Source organism: Dermacentor silvarum, chromosome 6 (genome assembly GCF_013339745.2).
Source record: "Dermacentor silvarum isolate Dsil-2018 chromosome 6, BIME_Dsil_1.4, whole genome shotgun sequence".
Taxonomy (NCBI): Eukaryota; Metazoa; Arthropoda; class Arachnida; order Ixodida; family Ixodidae; genus Dermacentor; species Dermacentor silvarum.
In genome coordinates, this window is record NC_051159.1 from 163,532,457 (window position 1) to 163,553,996 (window position 21,540).

General features: G+C 44.9%; 1 protein-coding gene across 1 annotated transcript in view; it reads left to right on the top strand.

Annotated features, from left to right (window-relative positions):
* Positions 1-21,540, top strand: part of LOC119456326 (ceramide synthase 1) — a 50,686-nt gene that overhangs the window by 15,782 nt on the left and 13,364 nt on the right. The window contains exons 3-5 of the mRNA XM_037718030.2: positions 912-1,092; positions 9,595-9,756; positions 14,491-14,638. Coding sequence (XP_037573958.1) covers positions 912-1,092; positions 9,595-9,756; positions 14,491-14,638 — 491 coding nt within the window. The remainder of the gene's footprint in view (positions 1-911; positions 1,093-9,594; positions 9,757-14,490; positions 14,639-21,540) is intronic.

Below are 21,540 nucleotides of genomic sequence, written 5' to 3' on the forward strand. Positions count from 1 at the left end.
ACAATTGTCCATCCACTCGTAGCTTATCATTGATAAGACTTATTTTCTTGCCCAGTTCTTTTTTGCTTTTTGCACTCTGCCACAAAAACTTCCGTTTTCTGCACGTGTCCAACGAAAAATCGCTTTGAACTGATGTTTCCGATCCTTTAAGCTTATAGGCATTCTTCAACACTTGCTGTTTCTCGGTATAATCTTGAAACTATATTGTAACTGGCCTATTTTTGCCAGTTGCCCAACTGATGAATTCTACCTACCGAGCTGCAGGTAACATTAAGCTTGCCCAACTGATGAATTCTACCTATCGAGCTGCTGGTAATATAAAGCTTCTTTCAAAAGATATCCCCCAAGGCTTTTTGCTTCATGTATCAGTTTCAGCACTGCCTTCTTGCACCCCAAAAATGAGCAGGTAGGACACATTTTCACTAGGAAGCATCTTACTCAACATGGTGCTCAATCATGCGCATCAACACTTAATTTCATGTGAACTGATTGCAGTGGAAGCTATTTCTGCTGCTCCATATTTGTTTTGCTGATGACTATTTCTCATCCCATAAGACAACAAAGCAAGACACTTTTTCTTGTCTTTGTCATGATACGGCTATGTTGAGGAGCTTGCGATGCCTAGCTCACAAATACCAAATTTCTTGGTTCATTACATCTGCTGATGTACACACTTTTCATGTCACTAAGTCTCCTGGGATATATGTATGCAGTCTAGAATTTCACTGGAGCAAGGTGTATACCACGTTCATGCTAATAGATGGCAGCTGTTACACAACGCTGAATGTTGATCATAAATAAATTGAAGTTGACCACATTATGCTATGGCTGTTTTCTTTTTTGAAATGTGCACCAAGTTGCTCAGCTTACTTTGTATCCTGCTGCTGCTAACAGAAGGAAAATCTGTGCAGGCTGGTCCCCGGAGGTGGTTGTTCCTGCAGACATATGGTGGATCTATGCCGTGCAGTTTAGCTACTATGTGCATGGCATGTATGCAGTACTGTATCAGGACCTGTGGCGCAAGGACTCGGCCGTCATGCTAGGACATCATGGCCTAACATTGGTGCTGCTTGGCATGTCCTATACCTTCAGGTACTGACTGGCCTTGTTTCTTTTCATCTGTGTAACTTAGTGGATGACACTATCAGAACAGACTTGTGCATGTTACAGAAAAAAAGTGTCTGATTACAATTACAGGTAATTTCATTCAAAAATGCAATTGATTACTGACCAATTACTGCCACACAAAGGTAATGGATTACTTTTATGCTACTTTTCCTCTCAACATTTATTAACATAACACAAATACAGTGATGAAAAGGAGCTGAGCGGCTCTTTTAGTGAGTCCTTAGCAGTCCTTCCAGGTTGCTCATCTTCACTAATATTTGCTTTTCAAAATTTTTGTTGGCCATCTACCCTCGTTTTTTTGTGAGGACATCAGCAGCAATGCTGAAAACTCACTCTGTGTATGTGCTGGAGGGAACGGTGATGTTTGTACCAACACCTTGTAAAATACGAACACTGGACAGGGAAGTTAGTGAACAGTGGTTGGAAATAATCCAGTGACAATGGCAAAACTGAAGTCTAAACTCACTGAATGTGAGCATTCTGATGTGGGGGTGCTTAGTGAAATCACTGTGAGATGCAGAATGTGGTGACAGTAGAGAATTGTGTAACTTGCCGATAAGACAAGGAAACAAACAATGTGCTCCGTGTTTGCCTGTCCGAACATGCGCATCCGCGAGATTGCTCTGTGGCCTCACCTTGGGCATTCTGCTGTAGTTCCCGACGAATTGGAGTGTTCAAAGCTGTGTTGTCTGTTACAGCTTGCCTCATTAATAAAGCAACTGGTTACTTTATTATTGGTTTGCATCTTGAAAACGTTTTAAGCGCAACGATAGACAGTACACGATAGAAACAACAGGACAAGGTGGTTACTGAAAAAAATAATTAAATTACAGTGAGTATTAAAAAGTAAAAATTGCAATTGATCAATTACAAAACTACGAAAAGACTAATTGATTACAAGTAATTAATTACACGTAGCTCATTACGCACATCTTTATCTGAAGTATCTGTCTGAAACACACTGTCCACTGTCTGTATATTGCTTGGCAAGTGTTTTTATGAAGCCGGTATGGCTGTTTTGAGTATTCAGTTCCGAACCACCTGCCACATAAGCAACTGTGATGTGTTTCTCACTCTTGAGGGCACCATTGCCTTCCGTTTTCATGGATATTGACATGTGTACTTGTGTATCTTTCTCGGGTGACCGTGTTTCACCATCTAACAAGTGTTATCGCTCAGTGCAGGACGCGCCTGCATGTATCTGAAGTTTCTCTAATGTTATCGATGGTTCTATCCGCTGTCCGTTGTCACCGAACCTTGTGTAATCTGATTGCATGTATGCGCAATGCGATTTGTGTAGTACTTTCTGGAAAACATGCTGGCACCAGCGATTACTCTGGAACCTTCGATGACTCATGCTATAAAAGCCGACACGCTTGACCTGCTGATCAGATTTTGGCGATCGCCGACTGTGTTTGCCACTATCATTGTGCTTCAAGTGTAACTTGTTTTTGTGGGCACAGGTTCGCCCAATAAGGAATCAGTTTCTTCATTCAAAGTGCCAGGACTGTTTTCTTCACCATCACAACTACGTGACAATATTTTCGTTTTCTATGTGTGGCCTGATGCCTGACTTGAGTTTCAGTCTCCTTGATCTAGGGTCACATAGTGGTACAAAACACGCTAGTACTTTGACTTGCTCCTCATTAAAGGACCCTGGAACACCGTTGGCATCAGTTGCTTGTATTTCTTGTCCCTTTAGTCGCACCAAAGTGCCTTTCGTTGCTTTACTGAAAGTGAGTGCCACTAAGATGTAGCGCTGGGCAATTTGGTTCATGCTGTCTTACAAGAATAGCGCAAGAGAACAGGGACGATGAGGAACAGGGATAATGCTTGCCCGGTTCACTTTCTTGTCTATGTTCCTTTGCACTGAGTGGAAGTACCATCTATCATATGCTGCTACTGTCTTGGCTGAGGCAAGCTGTTTTGGACTTGGGAGTTGCAAGTGCAATCATTAGGGAATGTGCCTTTGCTTCAAGGTCGATGAGTGAAACAAAGCAGTGCTATAGACCTTTCCAACGGGAGCCTCGTGGGCGTTTGGTGCTGTTTGGCCATCCCTGGCCCTTGCACCATAAAGCCCCATACATCATCATCACCCCCTGGGCGTCACCATAATGCCTCCTGGACTGTTGTGAACCCATGTAGCCTTATCTCAACAGCACTGCAGAAGTGGCAGCATGTGCGCTTTGTACTCGCATGCAACAGTCCAGATAGGAAGCGCTCTTATCGTCCGTGGAAATACCTTTAGTCAGACAGAAAAAGAAGTGCTGGCAACAGCTTGGGGCAGTGGCGCACCGACGGGGGGGGGATTCGGGGGTTGTAACCCCCCCCTGAAGCCGACTTATCCCCCCCCCCCCTTTGTTTAACCCCTTTTCTTTCCTTACGAATTTGAGTACTGCAACTAAGATGTAAGACGCGCAATCGTCTGTACACTCGCAAAAAGCGCATTTAAAAAAAATTTCCCGTGAAGAAATCGAAATTAGTGCTGTTTAGATGGTATTGGCAAACTGTCAACCCCCCCCTAGCAGAGATCCTGGGTGCGCTACTGGCTTGGGGTGTTGAGCAGTTCGATGAGTTTGCCTGCGATTTGACAGTTTGTCATTCTGGCAGACAACTTCCCTCTTGTCTTCCTCTTTAGTGAGATGGAACTAGACATCTTGTATCCTGAATACAGTGGGTCTGAATGAAGACAATGCTATACCAGTTCTAGATGGTAATGGTGCATATACCTGGAAAGGTTCTCACCTTCGCAGACGCTATCACGCATCACTCCGAGTTTGGATGTTGTAGAAAACTTAACAAGTGATGTAGTGAGCTCCACAACTGAAGTCTTGTTGTTCATACTGGAGAATGTGTATCAGGCAAACAGCTGCAACAGTGAGTGCAATGTGCTCATGTTTTTCTGACAGCGGGGCTGGCCACAGAAGTCCCAGCTGCCAATGCACGTTTCCAAGTAAATGCCCTAGTACATGGGTTCTCAAAGTGGGTTCCGCGGAACCAAGGGGTTCCGCAGGCCCCTCCTGGGGGGTCCACGAGCCATTGTTAAAATTTCCCTGGTTCCGCACTCACCAAGTGGCTATGACGGCGAACACGAGATATGCTCGATCCAAAGAACCTCCATTACTCATGCCTGAGTGTCAAAAAGCACATCACATCACAGTGCGTAACAAAAATGTGCGAACTGTGTAATAAATCCACCAGCAGCTTGTAGCTACCCAGCCTCCGAAAACGAGCAGCGTGCCTAAGCTTTTGCACTTGGATCTCGGAGGCCGTAACTTACCACCATGCGTATTTCTCCCGTTTGTAGATAGGGTAGGTGCCGATAGCGTGCACGCTGACTTATATGTCGGAGGATTAAAAAATTTGTCGCAGTTTCACCCGAAAGGCGAAGCATCAATTGCGATAGCAAATTAGTAGAGAGCTATACAGAGTAAGGATAGTAGTTTTATCAGCTGTATAAACTTGGACAATCAGCAGCACCAGCAATGCGCAGAACTGTTGTCGACGCCATCGGCGTTTTGCCCACGTTCGCACCGAACACGCACGGCTTTGGGGACTGTTGCCGGTGCCTCTAAGAGTGGCTCGGAGGTTTTCGACGAAATCAGAACGGGACACTCGTCGCGCAGCGTCCGAAGTCTTTACCACCTTCTCGCCTCGCAACGTTTTTACAGTATAGACCACTTATAACGTAACCGCTTATAGTGCAGGACCGGATATAGTACGGTCTTTTCAGACTCCCGTTAATTTTCCCATAGCACTCCATGTATGCGCATACTGCTTACAGTGCAGCCACGTGAGATGAAATACCGGTTATAATGTGGTTTCCGCGGGAAAATCTCGCTGACAAGGGTGGTAGCGAGCACGCTTCTCAATGAGGTGCACCCACCGATGGGAGAGGAGATCGATGAGGGCGATGCGGAGGAGGAGCATGAGTCCAAGGGCGATAAAATTGTCGCCGCACGCCGTATGTGCGAGTGAAAGCGCGCAGGGGACGCGCGCCTGCACGGGGAGTGAACGCACAGCGGAGAGCAAACGCGACTTCCATCGCGCGAAAGGCCGTGGGGGTATGGGAGGGAGGGAGGAGGGGCGAGTCTGTGCTGCGGTGCCAAATGCATATCTTGCAACCGGGCGCAGGGAGAACTGGCGACACAATCTCCCACGCGAAAGGAGCAAAGCGGGAAGGCAGCATGGGACGGATGGGGGGGCTTCTACTCTGCCAACAAATGCGTTCGCGCCTGTGCCGGCTGTCGGTGTTGTCGCGTGCACCGTATCTTGAAAGCGATCTCCACACGGCTCTGACCTTTGTATGCGCTGTGCTTACGCCGCTCAGTTTCCGTTGAAGCGATAGACCGCACGAACCCTCGCTCGCTGCGGCGGCCGCGTTTCCCCATGCCCGCGTTTTGACAGTGGTTGTCTCCGGTCATCGAGTCTATTCATGTTTGCTTGTGCGCGTTGACACCACGCTTGTTAATTCAGTTAGTAAGCGAATGTGTCAAGTTTATGCAGCCGATAAAACTACTATCCCTACTCCTTATAGCTCTCTACTAATTTGCTATCGCAATTGATGCTCCGCCTTGCGGGCGAAACTGAGGCATTCTTTAAAAATTACTTTGTCTGCTTCATGCGGAGACCGTGGGTACTTGGACATTAACCTTTCAACGTTCGTAAACTTAGACGGATGCAAAACTCCCAATCGCACACTTCGATTCTCGGATACGTGCGGCTGCTTGGTCTACATGTTTTGCATACATACAGGGCTTGAAAAATCGTTGTTTTGGCTATAGTGCGGTACCGCTTATAGTGCAGATATTCACGACTCTGGCGACTTACGTTATAAGCAGTCTACACTGTATATAAATACGCATTTGGTGTTGTAGCTAAACGTCGCCTCCCCTCCCTCCCTCCCGTCCCCCCACGGCCTTTCGCGCAGCAGAAAAAGTTGCGTTTGCTCTGCGTTCGTTCCCCGTGAAAGCGCGCGTCCCTCGCGTGCTTTCACTCGCACATACAGCATACGGCGTGCGGCGACGATTTCATCGCCGTTGGACGTCATACGGAACCTCACGGCGACGGCGACGGCAGAAATCCACTTGGAGTGTCCATATAATAAAAATGCGCGGAACACCGCAATTGCACGACGCAAAACAGCAAGAAGAGCGCTAGCATCCAACTGAAATGAAGCGGAAATCGTACATGAGATGTGACTGACAGCAACGCCGGAACTCTTCGTGCGTAATTGCGCCCTTAAAGCTTTTATTTTTGCATTTATCGCCATGCATAACACCGTGTTTGTGGCTGGGCATGGGCCTTCATAAGTGCAGCGCAGCCGTCATCCATGATTGCGTCGATAGTCGCAACAGTTTCGTCCGCAGCGGTTGCAGCAAGTGGTAGTTTTGCTTTGACTTAGTGCAAAGCTGTCGAAGAGCACCGGCTACATCGCGATGGATGGACAATGTGCTGGCGACCAGCTCACTGGTGAATTATCGGGATGTGCGCACAGTAGTGAAAAGCGTGTCTCAGATGAAAACGCGCGCCGTGGCCGCGCTGCGAAGTCGCGAGGCATTCGCTGCTGCGAGCGCTTATCAGTCACGGGATGATGAGAATTGCAGCTTCCGCACTGCTCTTGTGCAAAATAGAAACAGGATTTGCTGATTCATTCAGTAAATAAAAGCATGTTGATGTAGTAAGCATTTATTTATTGTGTTTTTGATACCCTCGATAATTCTACATTCGGTTAATTCGGAAATTTTCTTATGGTCCCGTGAAATTCTAATTAACCAGGTTTTACTGTACTCAAAGTAGAGTCCGCACTAATTCTAAGACCTCGTGTGATGAAATGTGATAAACGTCTCCATGCGATAAGCACTAAAAACTGTCATTCTTTCTTGGCATATGCCTTGGTTGCGATGCTGTCTTGTCTTGGCTCGTAACGATTGCACTCAGTTTGGACCACGTGCGCTGCAGGTCGCCTTCAAAGTAGCTTGACGAACACTACCGTTGGCCCCACATATGTTACGCTACACCTAGCTTCTCTATTTGGCGGGGGGGAGCAGGGGTTTCTTCGCACTTCATGGAGCTTAGCAGGGTTCCCTGGAACGAACTTACTTAGAACCCCTGCCCTAGTAGTAAGTGCTCTCTGTATGCAGTGATGGCTTGCTTAAAGGCACCCACCTAGTCATTCCTTCCTTGCTAAGGTTCATAGCCTCATCACTGCTGCATGATGCACATCAAGGCATCATCTGGAACAAAGTGCTTGCTCAGGAGTCTGTGTGCGGGTCTGCCCTGTCATCAGACATCATGTTTCGTGTTCTCCTTGGCATACACCTAATCAATCTTGTAGCATCATCATCATTGACACTGATCACCATCACGCGTCATGATACTGCCATGAATCTCGGTAGCTTGGCTCGCTAGTCACAAGTGCAGAAAAATCCGCTCTCGATCTTGTTTGGGCTGGATACCACTCTGCTTGCTACTTTGCCTTTGCCTTCTCAAATAAATGCAGGGGTAACGGTTCTCCATGCTGGCTGCTGTCAAGTCGTCCTACAACCTCAATGGCCAGACCTTTATCTTGATAGTTGGCTGCTACTCAAGGTTTCCGGAGGCAGGCATGCTGAACTCAACAGCTCAAACAGTTTATCAGTGTCGTGAAAAGCACTTTTGCTTACCGTAGGACTTCTCAAGAGATCAGATCAAACAATGCCGTGCCTTTTTCACCGTGGGAATTTTAATAATTTGCAGCGTCGTATGGGTTCACTCGTGTCACAAGAAGCGTACTCGTGTCACTAGAAGCCTGCACTAATCCTAGTAAAATGGAGCAGACAACATAATAAAGATCATAAGGACATATTACTCAAGTGAAAAAGAATTGCGGATCCCATGCATATGTGGGAATCTGTGTTAAGTCAAGCTTTCCACGATTCTTGCCCTGGCCCTTTTCAGTTACCGTCACAACCCTGGAGTGAATAGTTTCTGTCCAGCTCGGCTCTTGATAGGAAGACAGCTGAGGGCTCATGTTCCCTAGAGGAATGAACAGCCGTAGCCAAGCTGGTCAAGAAGAAGGTTGCCAGAAGCGATGTAGTCTACAGACAGAAACAGATCAACTACAACAAACATCACAAGACCAGTGAGCTGCCAGTTACTCGTAATGAGTCGGAGTGTCTGTGTATGATCAGAACGAGTGACAGCAACAATTCTCAGCTTGGTACCAAGACCATGGTGCTATGTGGTCAAAACTGAGAGTCCCAAGTCCTGGAGTACAGGGTGGGCCTGCCCTTCGTACAAGGACACTGACCAGAACCTCAGCAGGAAACTCCAGCAGATCCACAGGATCAAGTGCAGAATCAACATTCAGTTGATGTGACTAAGCCAAGGAGTATGCCAGCACACCCTCCACAGCGTGACTGTGATGGTGTGAAAACCTGCAGCAACTGGCGTGCGATTCAGCGGCATTACTTGAATTTGTGACATTGAGTAGCGGTGCATTCTCTGGTCTTCATTAACTCTAAGGGGGGGACATGTAGAGACGGCTGCAACATAGTTTCGGTGTTGGGTTGTTATGAGCCAGAAGTATATATGTGGCTGTCCAATAAAGAGGGTGTATCTTTGTTTTGGTTCTGGCACCGGTGCGTCGTGTCTGCTCTGTGTCCGTAGCTAGCCGTTCTTTTAGGGATCCTTGCATGGCTCTTTTTGCAGCATTTTTGACCAATATCCCAAACAAGTACAAGGCTTTGTGTTCGGTCCCTTGTTACAGGGACTGTGTATTTGATGAGAACAGAATTCACGGCTGCATGTGTACTAAGATTCTGGCTTTTGTGTAATAAATGGAAGTCTGCTATGGCATCTCTCGTATGCAAGGTGTAGCATCAAGAAATACTGACAGCACTAAATAAAGTGCCTTTTGAGTTTGATGCTTGTGTTTGTACTTAAATACCTTTCCCTATCATCCTGACCTATAAATGAAGACTTTATTATTGTCATCATAAGAAAAATCCACTATTTTTAAACCTATAAAGTTTATTGAAAGCCCTTAGAAATCTAAGAACAAGGTAGGTCTGTGGGATATCCACGAATGTTTCGTGGCGTGACATGACAGCAGTATTGGTAAGTGCGTTGCTGGGAAACTGCTCTAGCTGAGCTTCAGTGGGGTGCAAAGATGAAAGCAGTGATGACTGGATGTGTTAAAACAAGACTCTTTCTGGAGCTCATTGTACCAGCAGTGGTGGTTGGTTGCTCTTTACACAGATTTGAAGATTTTTGTATGGGGTTAGATGAAGGGTGTGAGTTAGTATCTGTGCAGAAATAAAATATGGCAGTTAGTAGTAGACTTGTGTCATAATTATTCAAAATGGTAACAGTTCTGTATGGTGGTAGGGCAGTCAGACTTCTCACTCAAGTCTCGTGACTGGCCGTGTCCTATTGCTGAGCGGTGTCAGTGACTGGTTTCACTCTCTCTCCCCACCCATCCAGGTGCCACAACATAGGTGTCCTAGTGTTGGTGCTGCATGACCTGTCGGACGTGCTGCTCGAGTTTTCCAAGCTCAATGTGTACCTCAAGGTGCGGGGTGGCCGCAGGCACGCTGTGCATGACCACATGGCCACCATTGCCTTTGCCTGCTTTGCCATCACCTGGTCAGTACTTCTGCCTTTTACTTTTTCCTCACTTCTTGTGTGTCTAGTAGCCATTTTAGTGTAGAAGCTTTTGTGTCTTGTTCTCTTGAACCATCCGTCCAGCTGCAGTAGACTTCTGTTAATTTGACATAGGTTATTTCGATTTTTTGGGTTAATTTGATCCTGGCCGGAGGTCCTGGCCTGGCTGACGTGCATTTCTATGGGCCCAAACTTTCGTTATTTCGATCCTAAAGTTGACCTTCACTAGATAATTCAAACTTGACCAGTCAGCATGCATGCGCCTGACCTCTATGGTGACCTCTGTGGTAGCCTGACCCCTATGGTAGGGAGATCTCCTAGATTTAGTTTCTCCGAACTTGGCAGGTATGCCATGAAGATTTACAAAAATGTCAAGAAATAAATCGGGAGGGAAAATTTATGTGATAACGCAATGGGAAGTGCCTTGCTATTTGAGGCCCGAGCTGGCTGCCTGAGGACAAAAACATACCGGAGCAAATATGCGCCACAGAATGGGACATGTGTGTGCTGCAAAAAATTCCCAGGAACGACTCGGCACATCGTAATGGAATGCGAAGACATTCATCCAGCGAGACCCGTAGGCAGTGTCCACCTTCCAGAAGTGTTGAGATTCAAGGAAGATGGAAGGTTTAACTGGTCAGAAGTTGAGATAAGTAAGAGACGATTAGAGTAATGGTGGAAGGAAAGCAGGGGAGAGATTGATAGAACCGAAGTCATTGCAAGTGTAGGTAATGGTACAGCATAGTGATAGAGGTTTTAAATACGAAATTTAAGATCGAGGTCAGATAGGCAAGAAGGCTAGATAGCTATAGATGTAGTAAAGCGTGATTAAATCAAGCAGGCTAGGTGACCATTGGTTCCCATTCCGTTTCAAAGGGGATGCCAATTAATATCGCCAACATCATCTTTATGATTATTGTCTGTCAATGCTCGGCATTGACAGGCCCAGCATAAAATTTCTATTTGACTTTGTTACATTGAAATTGCAAGACAAAATTACTTTGTTAATTTGTGCAGAAAAAGAACACAACCATACAAGTAAGAGTGGGAAATAAAATAAGTGTTATAGCAGATTTCACTAAACCGAGATTTATTGTATTGTGGTTTAACTGTATAACACACTACTACTAAGTCTTTCCATGGAATGGACCCCAAGTTATGATTGATGCTCTGGATGGGATCTGATGATTGCATTATATAGGGTGTCCCACGTAACTTGAGCCAAGCTTAAAAAATAGGCAAATGCCATGTAGCTGGACAGAACCAAGGTAATGTTGTTTGCCATCGCTTGAAGATAATCAGAAGTTTTGCATGTCACCTAATTACATAGTCTTAAATAATTAATAAACTTCTCAAATATTATAATTCGATTAAAAATGTCAATGAGGAAATTGTAGAGCAACATAACAAACTCCTGATACAGCTTTCTGTTGCTCAATAAGTGCTACATAAAAGTGTTTTTCCAAGCATGAGAGAAGCCCGCGAATACACGCAATATTGCCGCGTGACTCGCCGCTCGAGTAATTTTGCGTGTATTTGCGGGCTTCTCTCATGCTTGGCACAAATTGAGCGACAGAAGGCTTTGTAAGTTTTTCATGTTGCTCTATAATTTTCTCATTGACATTTTAACAGCGGAGCTTTTTAAGCCAGGCGTAATGTATCTGCTGAATCAAAAACCCCCCCCCCGCTGAGCGAGAGCGTTGCCTAGCAACCACCTCGCGGAGCGGTGTTTGCTTCGCCTCCTCTCTTTGCCGTGCACATGTTGCCTTGACATGGGACGTTAAAGAGAGGGATGGAGAGCATATCAATACATTGTACAAATGTACAGAGCATGCGTGTGGCGCGTGGTGTGCTCGGGAAAGAGAAAATGAGAGTGAAAGAGAGAGAGAAATAAATTTTAGCAGCACCAACGAGGCAACGCGCAGAGCTGCTGCCGACACCATTGCGTTTCCCCGTTTTCCCGGGTTCGCGCCGAACACGCGCGGTGTCCATAACTGCAGCAGGTGCCTCTGGCGGCGGCTCGGCAGGTTTCAACCAGTCACACCCGGGCAAGTGTGGAGGTGCAGCTTGGCCGAGACGTCACCAGGGAGATAAAGCTTGGAGCTGCTGCGATGGCGGCAGAACTCTCGTTGACTCTGTGGCAAGTACATGTAGCCTTGACATGGGACGACCAAAGAAGATTCGGACACGCGAAGAAGACGCCACTCATCTTGAAGCACGTCGTGCGGCCAAGCGAGAATCTGCGCATCGGCGGCGAGCCGATTCGGAATACTGTGCCTAGCAGCACTTAGCATTTCCTAGCAAAACTTAGCCAAGCCTAGAAAAAACTGGAAGAAGCTAGGTCGATCACCAGCTAATACTGTTTACTCCAGCCTTGCACCACAAGTGCAAGATGCCCACGTTTTTTTCCATCTGATTATAATGTTTGAGAAGTTGATTAATTAATTAAGACTAATTATGTAGTTAGGCAAAATGCAAGGAATAATCTGAGTATCTCCAAGTGACGGCAAACAACATTACTTTGGTTCTGTCCAGCTACGTGTCATTTGAAAATTTTTAAGTTTGGCTCAAGTTACGTTGGACACCCGGTATAGACCAGAAATGTAATGTTGGCTGGTATTTTCTAGAATTCTAGAAATTATACTAGAACAGCCAGCCATGTGAGATTAGCTGGAATTCAGACAACTAAGTACTTATTGGCTTCAGTTCATTGGCTTCAGTCAGAGCACAGCTATTAAGCCTATATAGTACATATATACGTGAACTTGGAAAACTTCTTGTTTGTAATTTGTGTAAATATGAATGCTTCGCTATTAATTTCCAGGAGAGAATTCGAAGTGGTTTGTAGGCATTGCTGGCTATTTGCACTATGAATCATTTAAAAGCATGCACTCATCTTCAAATAGTCCTTCATTTACAATTTATGAGAGACGTTTGTTTATTAACAGCATCATTAATAAAAGTGGGAAGGGACATAGAGCACTTCCCCAAGGTATTCTTCGTGTCACAGTGGCACATATTTCTTTATAGTGTTCACTGCCTGATATTTGATATTGAGCTACAATGAACTCTGCAAATTATTGCACAGTGAATGCATCAAATGCACTTGAATGCATGCTAGTAGAGGCCTTGCAGCAAATTTCAACCTTCAAAAATTTAATGTTTGGCATGGAAACTAAAGCAAGAAGGCAGCGCAATGCATGGAAATGCAAACTATAGTTTTCTCTTGTCAAGTTGGACGTGTGTGAAAGAGGCTTTTACTCTGGAAACATGATTGAGAGCTTACCATGTAACTGATCGTCCCAGCTGCGGTTAGTAACGCACAAATCAATGATGCTGATCAGGTGAGAGGCTTCTCCATGACAGCAGCCATCGCCCAGTCACCCACAGCGTGAACTGCAGTTTGGAGCAGCGTGCTAGTAAATATACATCATTACTAATGGTAAGAAATTGCAAGCAAGTTTTAGAGAAGTTGAGATTTTAACAATCAGAATAACACCAGCATCGTGTAAAGCTACAATCGAGTCGACTAGACATGGCTGTGGAACGTACCAGTGTCATGTACCGCACTGGTGATACTGACCCGTATGCGGTACACGGAAATTGCACTTCAGTGTGTGTCAGAGTAGCTTGAGTATAGCGTGATGAAAACTCACTACCGTGTATGCAGGAGCATTCAACAGCACGTTCTGGAGTGTCACATATAGTACATTTAGACATCAGATTTCCATGATAAGAAGCCAGCACAAACAGGGAATTTTGTTTGAATGAAATGTTTGACACCTTTACGTGCTTGTGTTACCGGGAGTTTTTCCTGTTGAAATACATGCTGTGACAAAAGTGGAAGACCACTAAAATGTTTTTTCTCGCTTTAAACAAAAATTACTTTGAGAAAACTTTATCAGTGCAGAAACAATACAATATGCTATCAGACAAGTTATTTGGCTTATCTTTACTAGGACTACCTCATAGTTAAATTGGCAGATAAACATACCGCAAACCGAGTTTTTCTCATCGTCGTCATTAGTTCACACTCAACTCAACTTTGCTAGATCTGTCTAATAATATTTTTTTCATACAGTACAGGTTCTAAGTGCTTGGCTGATGTAAAATTTAGGCTCTTGCTGGAAGGTAATTAAAAAGAAAAAAAAAAGAAGAAAAGTCCCAAAAAGAACCATTTTGTGATAAGGATGAGTGGCTAATAATCCACGAATGCAATTTTTAGTTCAAGAGCTCTGTTTATTCTCCTTGGAAAACTCGGAAAGTCTTTCCCTCAAAATAAAAGAACCATTTTTTTTTTTTTGGCACTGCCTTTATGACGCATGGTCTTGTGCCTTACGACAAGGCTCGGGTGCTGCTTGCACTGGTCAAAAATTTTTTTTCGCAAGAAATATTTCATGAAGTGACCTTTTGTATTATACTGAAGGGCTTTGAATTAAAAGAAAAAAAATCACAAGTGGTTGAGTGCCCTGGCTGGGACAGTTGGCATGCAAAAAACTAGCAGTATCCAGCTAGTTTTTTGCCTGCCGGACATATTGAGATGTCAAAGAACGCAGAAGTATATATATTTCTTTTCTTCAACTGCGAGGCTTTTCTTTCGCGGAACCTGTATGGGTTTCCTTTATAGCAATTGCTACGATTGGGTGGATGTCTCATTTTCCCTTTAAGAACAATTACCACTGTAAAAGTTAGAAACACATTCATCTTGGTGCGCAGGTTTTTGATGCGACTGCACTACTACCCACGCAAGGTGATGTATGCGGCCAGCACGGGGCTGTTCGTCAAGCAGGTGTTTCCAGCTCACTACCTGCTCTTCCTGGGACTGCTGTCGGTGCTCCTGGTCATGAACCTCTACTGGTTTGGGGTGTGTCTTCTGGATATTTATTATTTTGTGTATTTAGTGTTTGCACTGGTCTGTATCAACTTGTCTGGAGCCTCCTGTGTGTCATGTTTATTTACACAAATAGAAAAAGAAAAGAACAAAGGTGGAAAAAAGACTCGAAAGCATGCACAATAATTTCAGAGGCAAGAGCTGTCATTTGCTAAGCGCATGCTAAGTGGCGCCTCACTACCATGCTGCAGCGAATGCAAAGGCTTCACTCAGGCATGTAGCGTCTCTGCAATTGAGATGTGAGCTTGCTTTCGCAAATCGAGGTCGCGGGTTCGATCCCGGCTGCGGTGACCGCATTGATTGGGACAAAATGGAAAAACCCTCGTGTACTTGGATTTAGGCATACATTAAAGAACTCCAGACGGCCAAAATTAATCCGGAGCCCCCACTACATGCCTCGTAATCATATCCTTGTTTTGGCACATAAAACCCCAAAATGTTCTTTTTCGCTAATCCTTTAACTTGCAGTTTTATGTGATGAATCTTTAGTTATTTGCTTGTGCTTCCTCTACAGTAGACTTTCCTTAAAGAGAAACTTAAGGCAGATTGTAAGTCAACATAAAGTGATGGGCTACTACTCCAAGGTGTTGAAATCATCACTATGACCTAGGAGAAAGCTTTCATAAGTGCGAAAAATTTTGTTACAATGGAACAATGAACAGCACTAGTTGGTGGTACTGCATCTTAGTTGTGCGCTGCAGTTGTTGCAAAGATGGACTGGAACGTGTCTTTTTGTCAGATGCAGTGTACATCTGAGGTGAGCTTAATTATATTGCATTTTAAATGAAAGAAAGGACACCTTGGCCTACTTAATTGGATTTTGCTCCAGACGACTTGACTGATCCTGCTCCACACTACTCGGTCAGCACCTTTCACAGGATAGTGACACCCTTTGACAGGCAATGGCACCAGGCAGTGCACAATCTTTGAGATTGCCTGCGCAGCTTGGGCAGTTTGAATTGTGGAAGAATGGTGTAGCCCCTTCAGTCACAAATTTCTCTGCAACTAAGCCATTGCTTGGCATAGAAAAAGCATGCAAGGTTTCTATGGGTAATTGGACATTCTCAATTGATTCAGTGGCTCTGTTCTAGTATTCATCGTAGACAGCTAAATAGACAGCAAAACAGTGGCCATTTATGGTGCGATCTTGTAACTGTTTGGAAAGCAATCTGTTTGCTTTCTGCACTATTATAAGATCGCACCCCTGAGGGGGGTCTTGTTTCAGTTCTGACGAATCCACCAATATAGACAGCTTCATGAAGACAGCATTGAAGTGAAAAACTATGCAGGCTAGTTTGCTCCCTAAACAAAATGGCAGCTGAGTAGCATGCCTGGAAGGTTGTTCGAAAGTTTGCATACATGCAGCAAAATGTAGCCATGCCTCTTCAGACAATTAACCCATTGGCTACCAAAGCTGGCCAATCGCTGGGCTCAACAACAGGGGCGATATTGCCAAAGCCAGTGACTGGCCTCACTGGAGCTGGAGGTATGGTTGTTTTAAAAATGTATCTGTTGATGCCACTCTGGGCAATATACGCTATAATTGATTAAAAATGTTGTCAATAGATGGCACTGCTTTTCTGTGACAGTGCAGGCTACATTTTTTATATTTTTGGTGTTTATATTCAGCAGAAGCTTGCCTTGCTCCTGAAAACGGCAAAAATAATCTGTACGGAGGGCCCCACGGCACGAGTAATATTTGGTCGCCAGTGGGTTAACCCTTTCAGTGTCAGGCTTTTACAGAGGTGACGGACGCCCCACTGTCGGGTTTCTTTTTCTCGGATATTATAAAACAAACACAATGGTTTATTTTTGGTTATGTGGAAGGAAAGAAGGACACAGATAATGGCAAATGCACTCTGTATGGTCCTCACAGTTGTAGCTTCATTACCTATCTCCTACCTAGTTTCGTTTTGACGCTCATGCTTCCGCTATGAGGCCGCTGTGTCAGGGTCAGAATTCAACTCGGTCGAAGTTCGGTGTCCGAGCATGGACTCATCCTATTGCAAGCTTGGCTCGTATGAGTCCAAGTTTGGCTTGTATTCCAAGTTGTGGAAGAGCCACCACTGCAATCATCAGTTGATGGTTCCACGCAAGCAGCCATCTCAAAGCGGTCACTCGGCCATGCTCAAGAAAGGAGTGCCTTCATTTATTGGAACTCGATCAGACAATGCAAAGTGAGAAACAGATGAAACAAAGAGCAACAGATGAAAGAGATATGACAGAGTGCAGAGCCATCCATGGAAAAAGCATACTGATGAAACGAAGCACCCTTGTAGCTGGGAAGGAGGCGTGCTGTAGTGAAGACAGCAAGGCAGCAGCTATACAGTTAAACCTTGATATAACCATAGTCCCTTAATAGCTTTTTCTGGTCACTGAAACTCCCACCTCAGTTTAATATAAAGCCAGAGCCTGCCACTAGGGGGCACCATAGTAAAAGAAAGGCCACGTAGCCGAGCGGCCGTCGCGGGTGGCGGCGGTATTTTTTCTTCTCTGGTCACGTTGCATCCGAAAGCCCAGCTTCTTTTCGATTTTATTTACATTCTATTTTGTCGTAGCAGTTGCAGTATCCAAACTTGAACATCTGAGAGTGTTTTCTAACTGAAATTGAGGCGTGTACAAAAAGTAAACAATCTCAAAAGTCAGCTGGTGGCTCCGTGTGTCAGTAGACGACGCGCTTAGAATTTTTCTTACTGAGAAATCTGTCGTTAGTTGGTCTAACCGGCTTTGATCAAAAACTTTTAAGCCACTTTTATGCGCTATACAAAGAATAAGACATTAGTGGCGTGACGTTGCCAGTAAACGACAACCTGACTTCAAGGTCGTGTGCTGTTACCGAATTCCGATTGCACTCGAGCCGTTCAGGCAATGGTGACAGAGTCTAATCGCATGTACCATAAAATGTTCTAGGAGGCCAGAATTAGTTTGGAACAGGTACATCGGCAGATCGTAGCCGTAAATAAAACGCTTGCTTGAAGGTAAGTATTGTCATTGTTATGTATCGCAAGCTTTGCTAGTTTTCCTGCGTATTGTGCCAAATGTGTGACAAAATCTTCAAACGCAATTTTCGTTGTCAATACACCCTATAAAAACACAAACGGATTAATATGCCCGATTGCCTCAGCACTGCGCTTATTAATCTCCAACTTGCACGAGCAGAGTGACGAGGATTAACGGTCCGTTGCACTCAGTACCATACCTCCTTGGCGAACTGCGACGCATAATAGCATTTGAATAGCGAGCTTTCTTTGAAGCAGATGTAGCAAATGTAGAATCACGCACACACACACACACGCATGCACGCGCACACACATACACAGACACATACACACGCGCCCATGTGCACACACATACACACGCACGCTCGCACACACGCGCACACATATGCACACACACGCGCACGCTCGCACGCATGTGCACACACACACAAGCACGCACGTGTACACACACACACACACACACACACACACACACACACACACACACACATATACAAATATAAATATAAAGTACGCGTCCAGACTTTCAGCCCACGCCGGCCGCATCTGCAGTGGCCTCTCAGCTGCGGTGGCACGCAGTCTGGCGGCTTCATGCAACATATCAAGCTCTCCCATAGAGTGACGGCGGAGTTTCGTGACTAGAAAAAGTATTGAGAGACTATGATATAACGAAGTCGGTAAAATCCTTAATTTGCTTCGTTATATCGAAATTTAGTTGTATTGAAATTCGACCTTTTATGCAAGTACAGTCGCCGATCGATCTTTCTCGCATGAAAGGGGCCACAAAATTTTCTGAATTATCGGGCAACCCGAAAAAAACCTAATTTCAATGAGAAAGCAGTTCATTTTGTTGAATTTGGGAGTTAGCGATGAATGATATGGTTTCATGCCACGTTGATGATATTTCTGTACATTGGCGGTACTAATTAAGCGAAGCCAGCCACGCTTTCGTATTCACTCCGCCCTCGCAGCTGATTCGCCGCCCGCACTGGGACGACGCTATCATGAAAAGCGCCGGCAGTGGGGAGCGAATGCTTTGTCTGCCTCTCGCTTCAACAGGTCAATGAAACTTGAGGTTACGCAACCTCCAATACTAAATGCGTGGGAAGACAGCACACATGATGCCGTGGCATCTCGGCATGCCCACTCTTTGCACATCTGGCAGATTTTATCTCTAAAGCAGGGTGCGCAACAGCGTAGACGCTCAGCCGCGCTTACAGCCATGCGCAGCCACGGCCGAGACGCGCACCAACTTACCCCTACTCTGCCCCTCGCGCGCGCTTGATCGCGTTACCGCAAGCTCACTCCCCTCCTCCTCTTTCCCTTTGCTCATGTGGGAAGGTGGCACTCATGAAGCCACCATCTTTTTAAATGCGTAACATTTCTATGCTTACCCGATGAAAAAACTGTCTGTCAGTTCATCTGTCGGTCCATCCTTCCTTCCTGTAAGACAATCGCTTTCAGGATATGGGCCTGCATGTCTCTCTTCAACGCGGAGCAGCGAAAACACAGCGTGCGGAGCTATCAGCAGTCGCCACTCTCTGTCCGCTTTACGGATTGCTTTGAAGATACGCTCCGTGCGCCTGTGTCAGAGTACGTTTGATCAGTACTTGCCGCCTCCGGAGTCCTTTGATCACGGCTCATAATGGTTCATCACGGATGGACAAGGTGCTAAAGAGTAACAGCAGCTTATAATAATCGAAACGTCATCAGTGCACCTGGTGCCGCCACCTGCAGTACTTTGCTTGCGTTATCAATGCACCTTGCGCCGCTGTACACACCAGTTTGTGTCGCCACAGCATTGTCGTTTGTACTGGCCGGATCAAGTGTCATAACTTTGATAATGATACCAGGTTGCTTGGAGATGAGCAAGTGGCACAATGCTTACGCATACTTAGACAACTTCCAGAGGAGTTCCTACGTGAATTTTTGTCTCAACCTCACATGATTTCACTCACATCTAAAGCACACAATATGATCTTATCGCACTTGGACTTTATACGGAACATGACGCGGCTCCACTTTGGTGGTCGCTCTTGTCGGTCGCTCTTGTCGTGCGATTTGAGAGGTGTGTGCACAAGCAGCCGCTTGCAATTCAATCATTTGACCATCTGCATCCGCAGAAGTTTCCATTCTTGGCATTCCCTTGCGGTGGCAGTGAAATTTTGTTATATCGAAATCGCATACAGACACACTTCATTATATTGAGGTTCTAAATACATGGTGTTCTATGGACAAGAGGTTAAGAAAAATTATATGCTTCGTTATAATCGAGAATTTCGTTATATTGAAGTTCGTTGTATCGAGGTTTAATTGTATAAACCTACGACAGATGGCAGAAACATGTAAGGTTGGTGGCCATGCACTACAGGATGAATATTTGAGTGGAGAATCACTGCTGTAGCAGTGTACAAAGCCTGGGAGCCAGCCCTTGCATCTGCGGATGCGCACTCAACCACACCCATGAAGGGGCGTGTTCCGCAGCGCACTAACAAAAACCTAAACTGAGAGAACGCAGAGAGAGGAGAAAATATGCTTGTAGAAATATGCAGCAGATGGTGGAACTACCTCGGAGCTCGCCTACTTCATGTTACTGCGCAAATCCAAGTGGAGGAAGTGGAAAACGTACCGGGTACGTCAGTGACATGGCGGGACAGAAAGGCGGGAATGTACCGATACGTCAGTGACATTGAAAGGGTAAAACTAGGCCACATTATGTTTCTCTTGAGTTTGCAAGCGCAAAGTGTTAAAATGTAGAGCTAATATTTGTTTTCTTATATTTTTTGTTGACATGAAGGTGGCGTCAAATCGCAGAAGATGTGTTCCAAATGTGTTTTAATACTTCGGCTGAGAGCTATCTTTGTAGACGTGAAGGTAAACTGGCTTTAACGCTGGCCAGAATTGGAACACACCTAATGTTTGTCTTTGGTGATCGTTTTGTAAATTGGGCTAAGTTAAGCTGGATCCTTGTTTGCATTAGAAGGCTAAGTATGCTTGTTTATTTTGCCATTTGTGCAGTAGAAAAAGAAAGAAAAGAGAATCAAGTCAAACCATTTGGCTTTTTTTTTTTTCATTGGTTACATTGGTTAGTGTAAACTTCTTGTGATAATGCTCAGACTGCATTTCATTGCATCATGTGACCAAGTGTCCTCGTGTTGCTGCATAAAAGAAGTGTTTTATTTACCTCCAAATATTTCTTAGAATTTTGCCTTAATAAAGTGGTATATTAAAGTACTGCTAAGGAAACAATGCCTATGTGCGCTTACATTGTTGCAGATGGCCATTGTTGGCATACAATTTATTGCATTTCGATGAACTGTCATTGAGGTGTGCAAATCGCCTGGATCTTACACAGCAAGATCATCAGGTACTGCTTACCACAGAGCAAAGTGCAGATTTCAGACTTGCTTCAGCTTACTAAACTCCATACACACGACTTCATTTAGCTGCTCGAACACTAAAACTTATTTTAGGTTTTATTTTTTGACAACCTCTTTCCTGGTATATTTTTCTCATCTGACTTCATATGCAAAGTGCTTCATAAATAGGATCGCCAGATGTACATGACTCTTCCAGCTAAACCACCCTTTGATTTTCAGTCCGATTTGCACGGAGGTAGAATTTTTACAGTGGGTTCAGTTTAATACATACCACATGTACAAGCAATACTTGCCTGTTTTATTCACAATAAAGCTGTTGTGTGTTGTCCTGGCGATGCACAAAAAAATGTAGTTTTTCTACAAGACGGTGGCACCATTATTTGAGTGACATTGTTTGAGTGAACAAAACAGGCCAGTAATGCTCATACACATAACATTAAATGAAACCCAATGCATAATGCTATTTTTGTGCAAAACTTAAGCTGAAATTAACTAG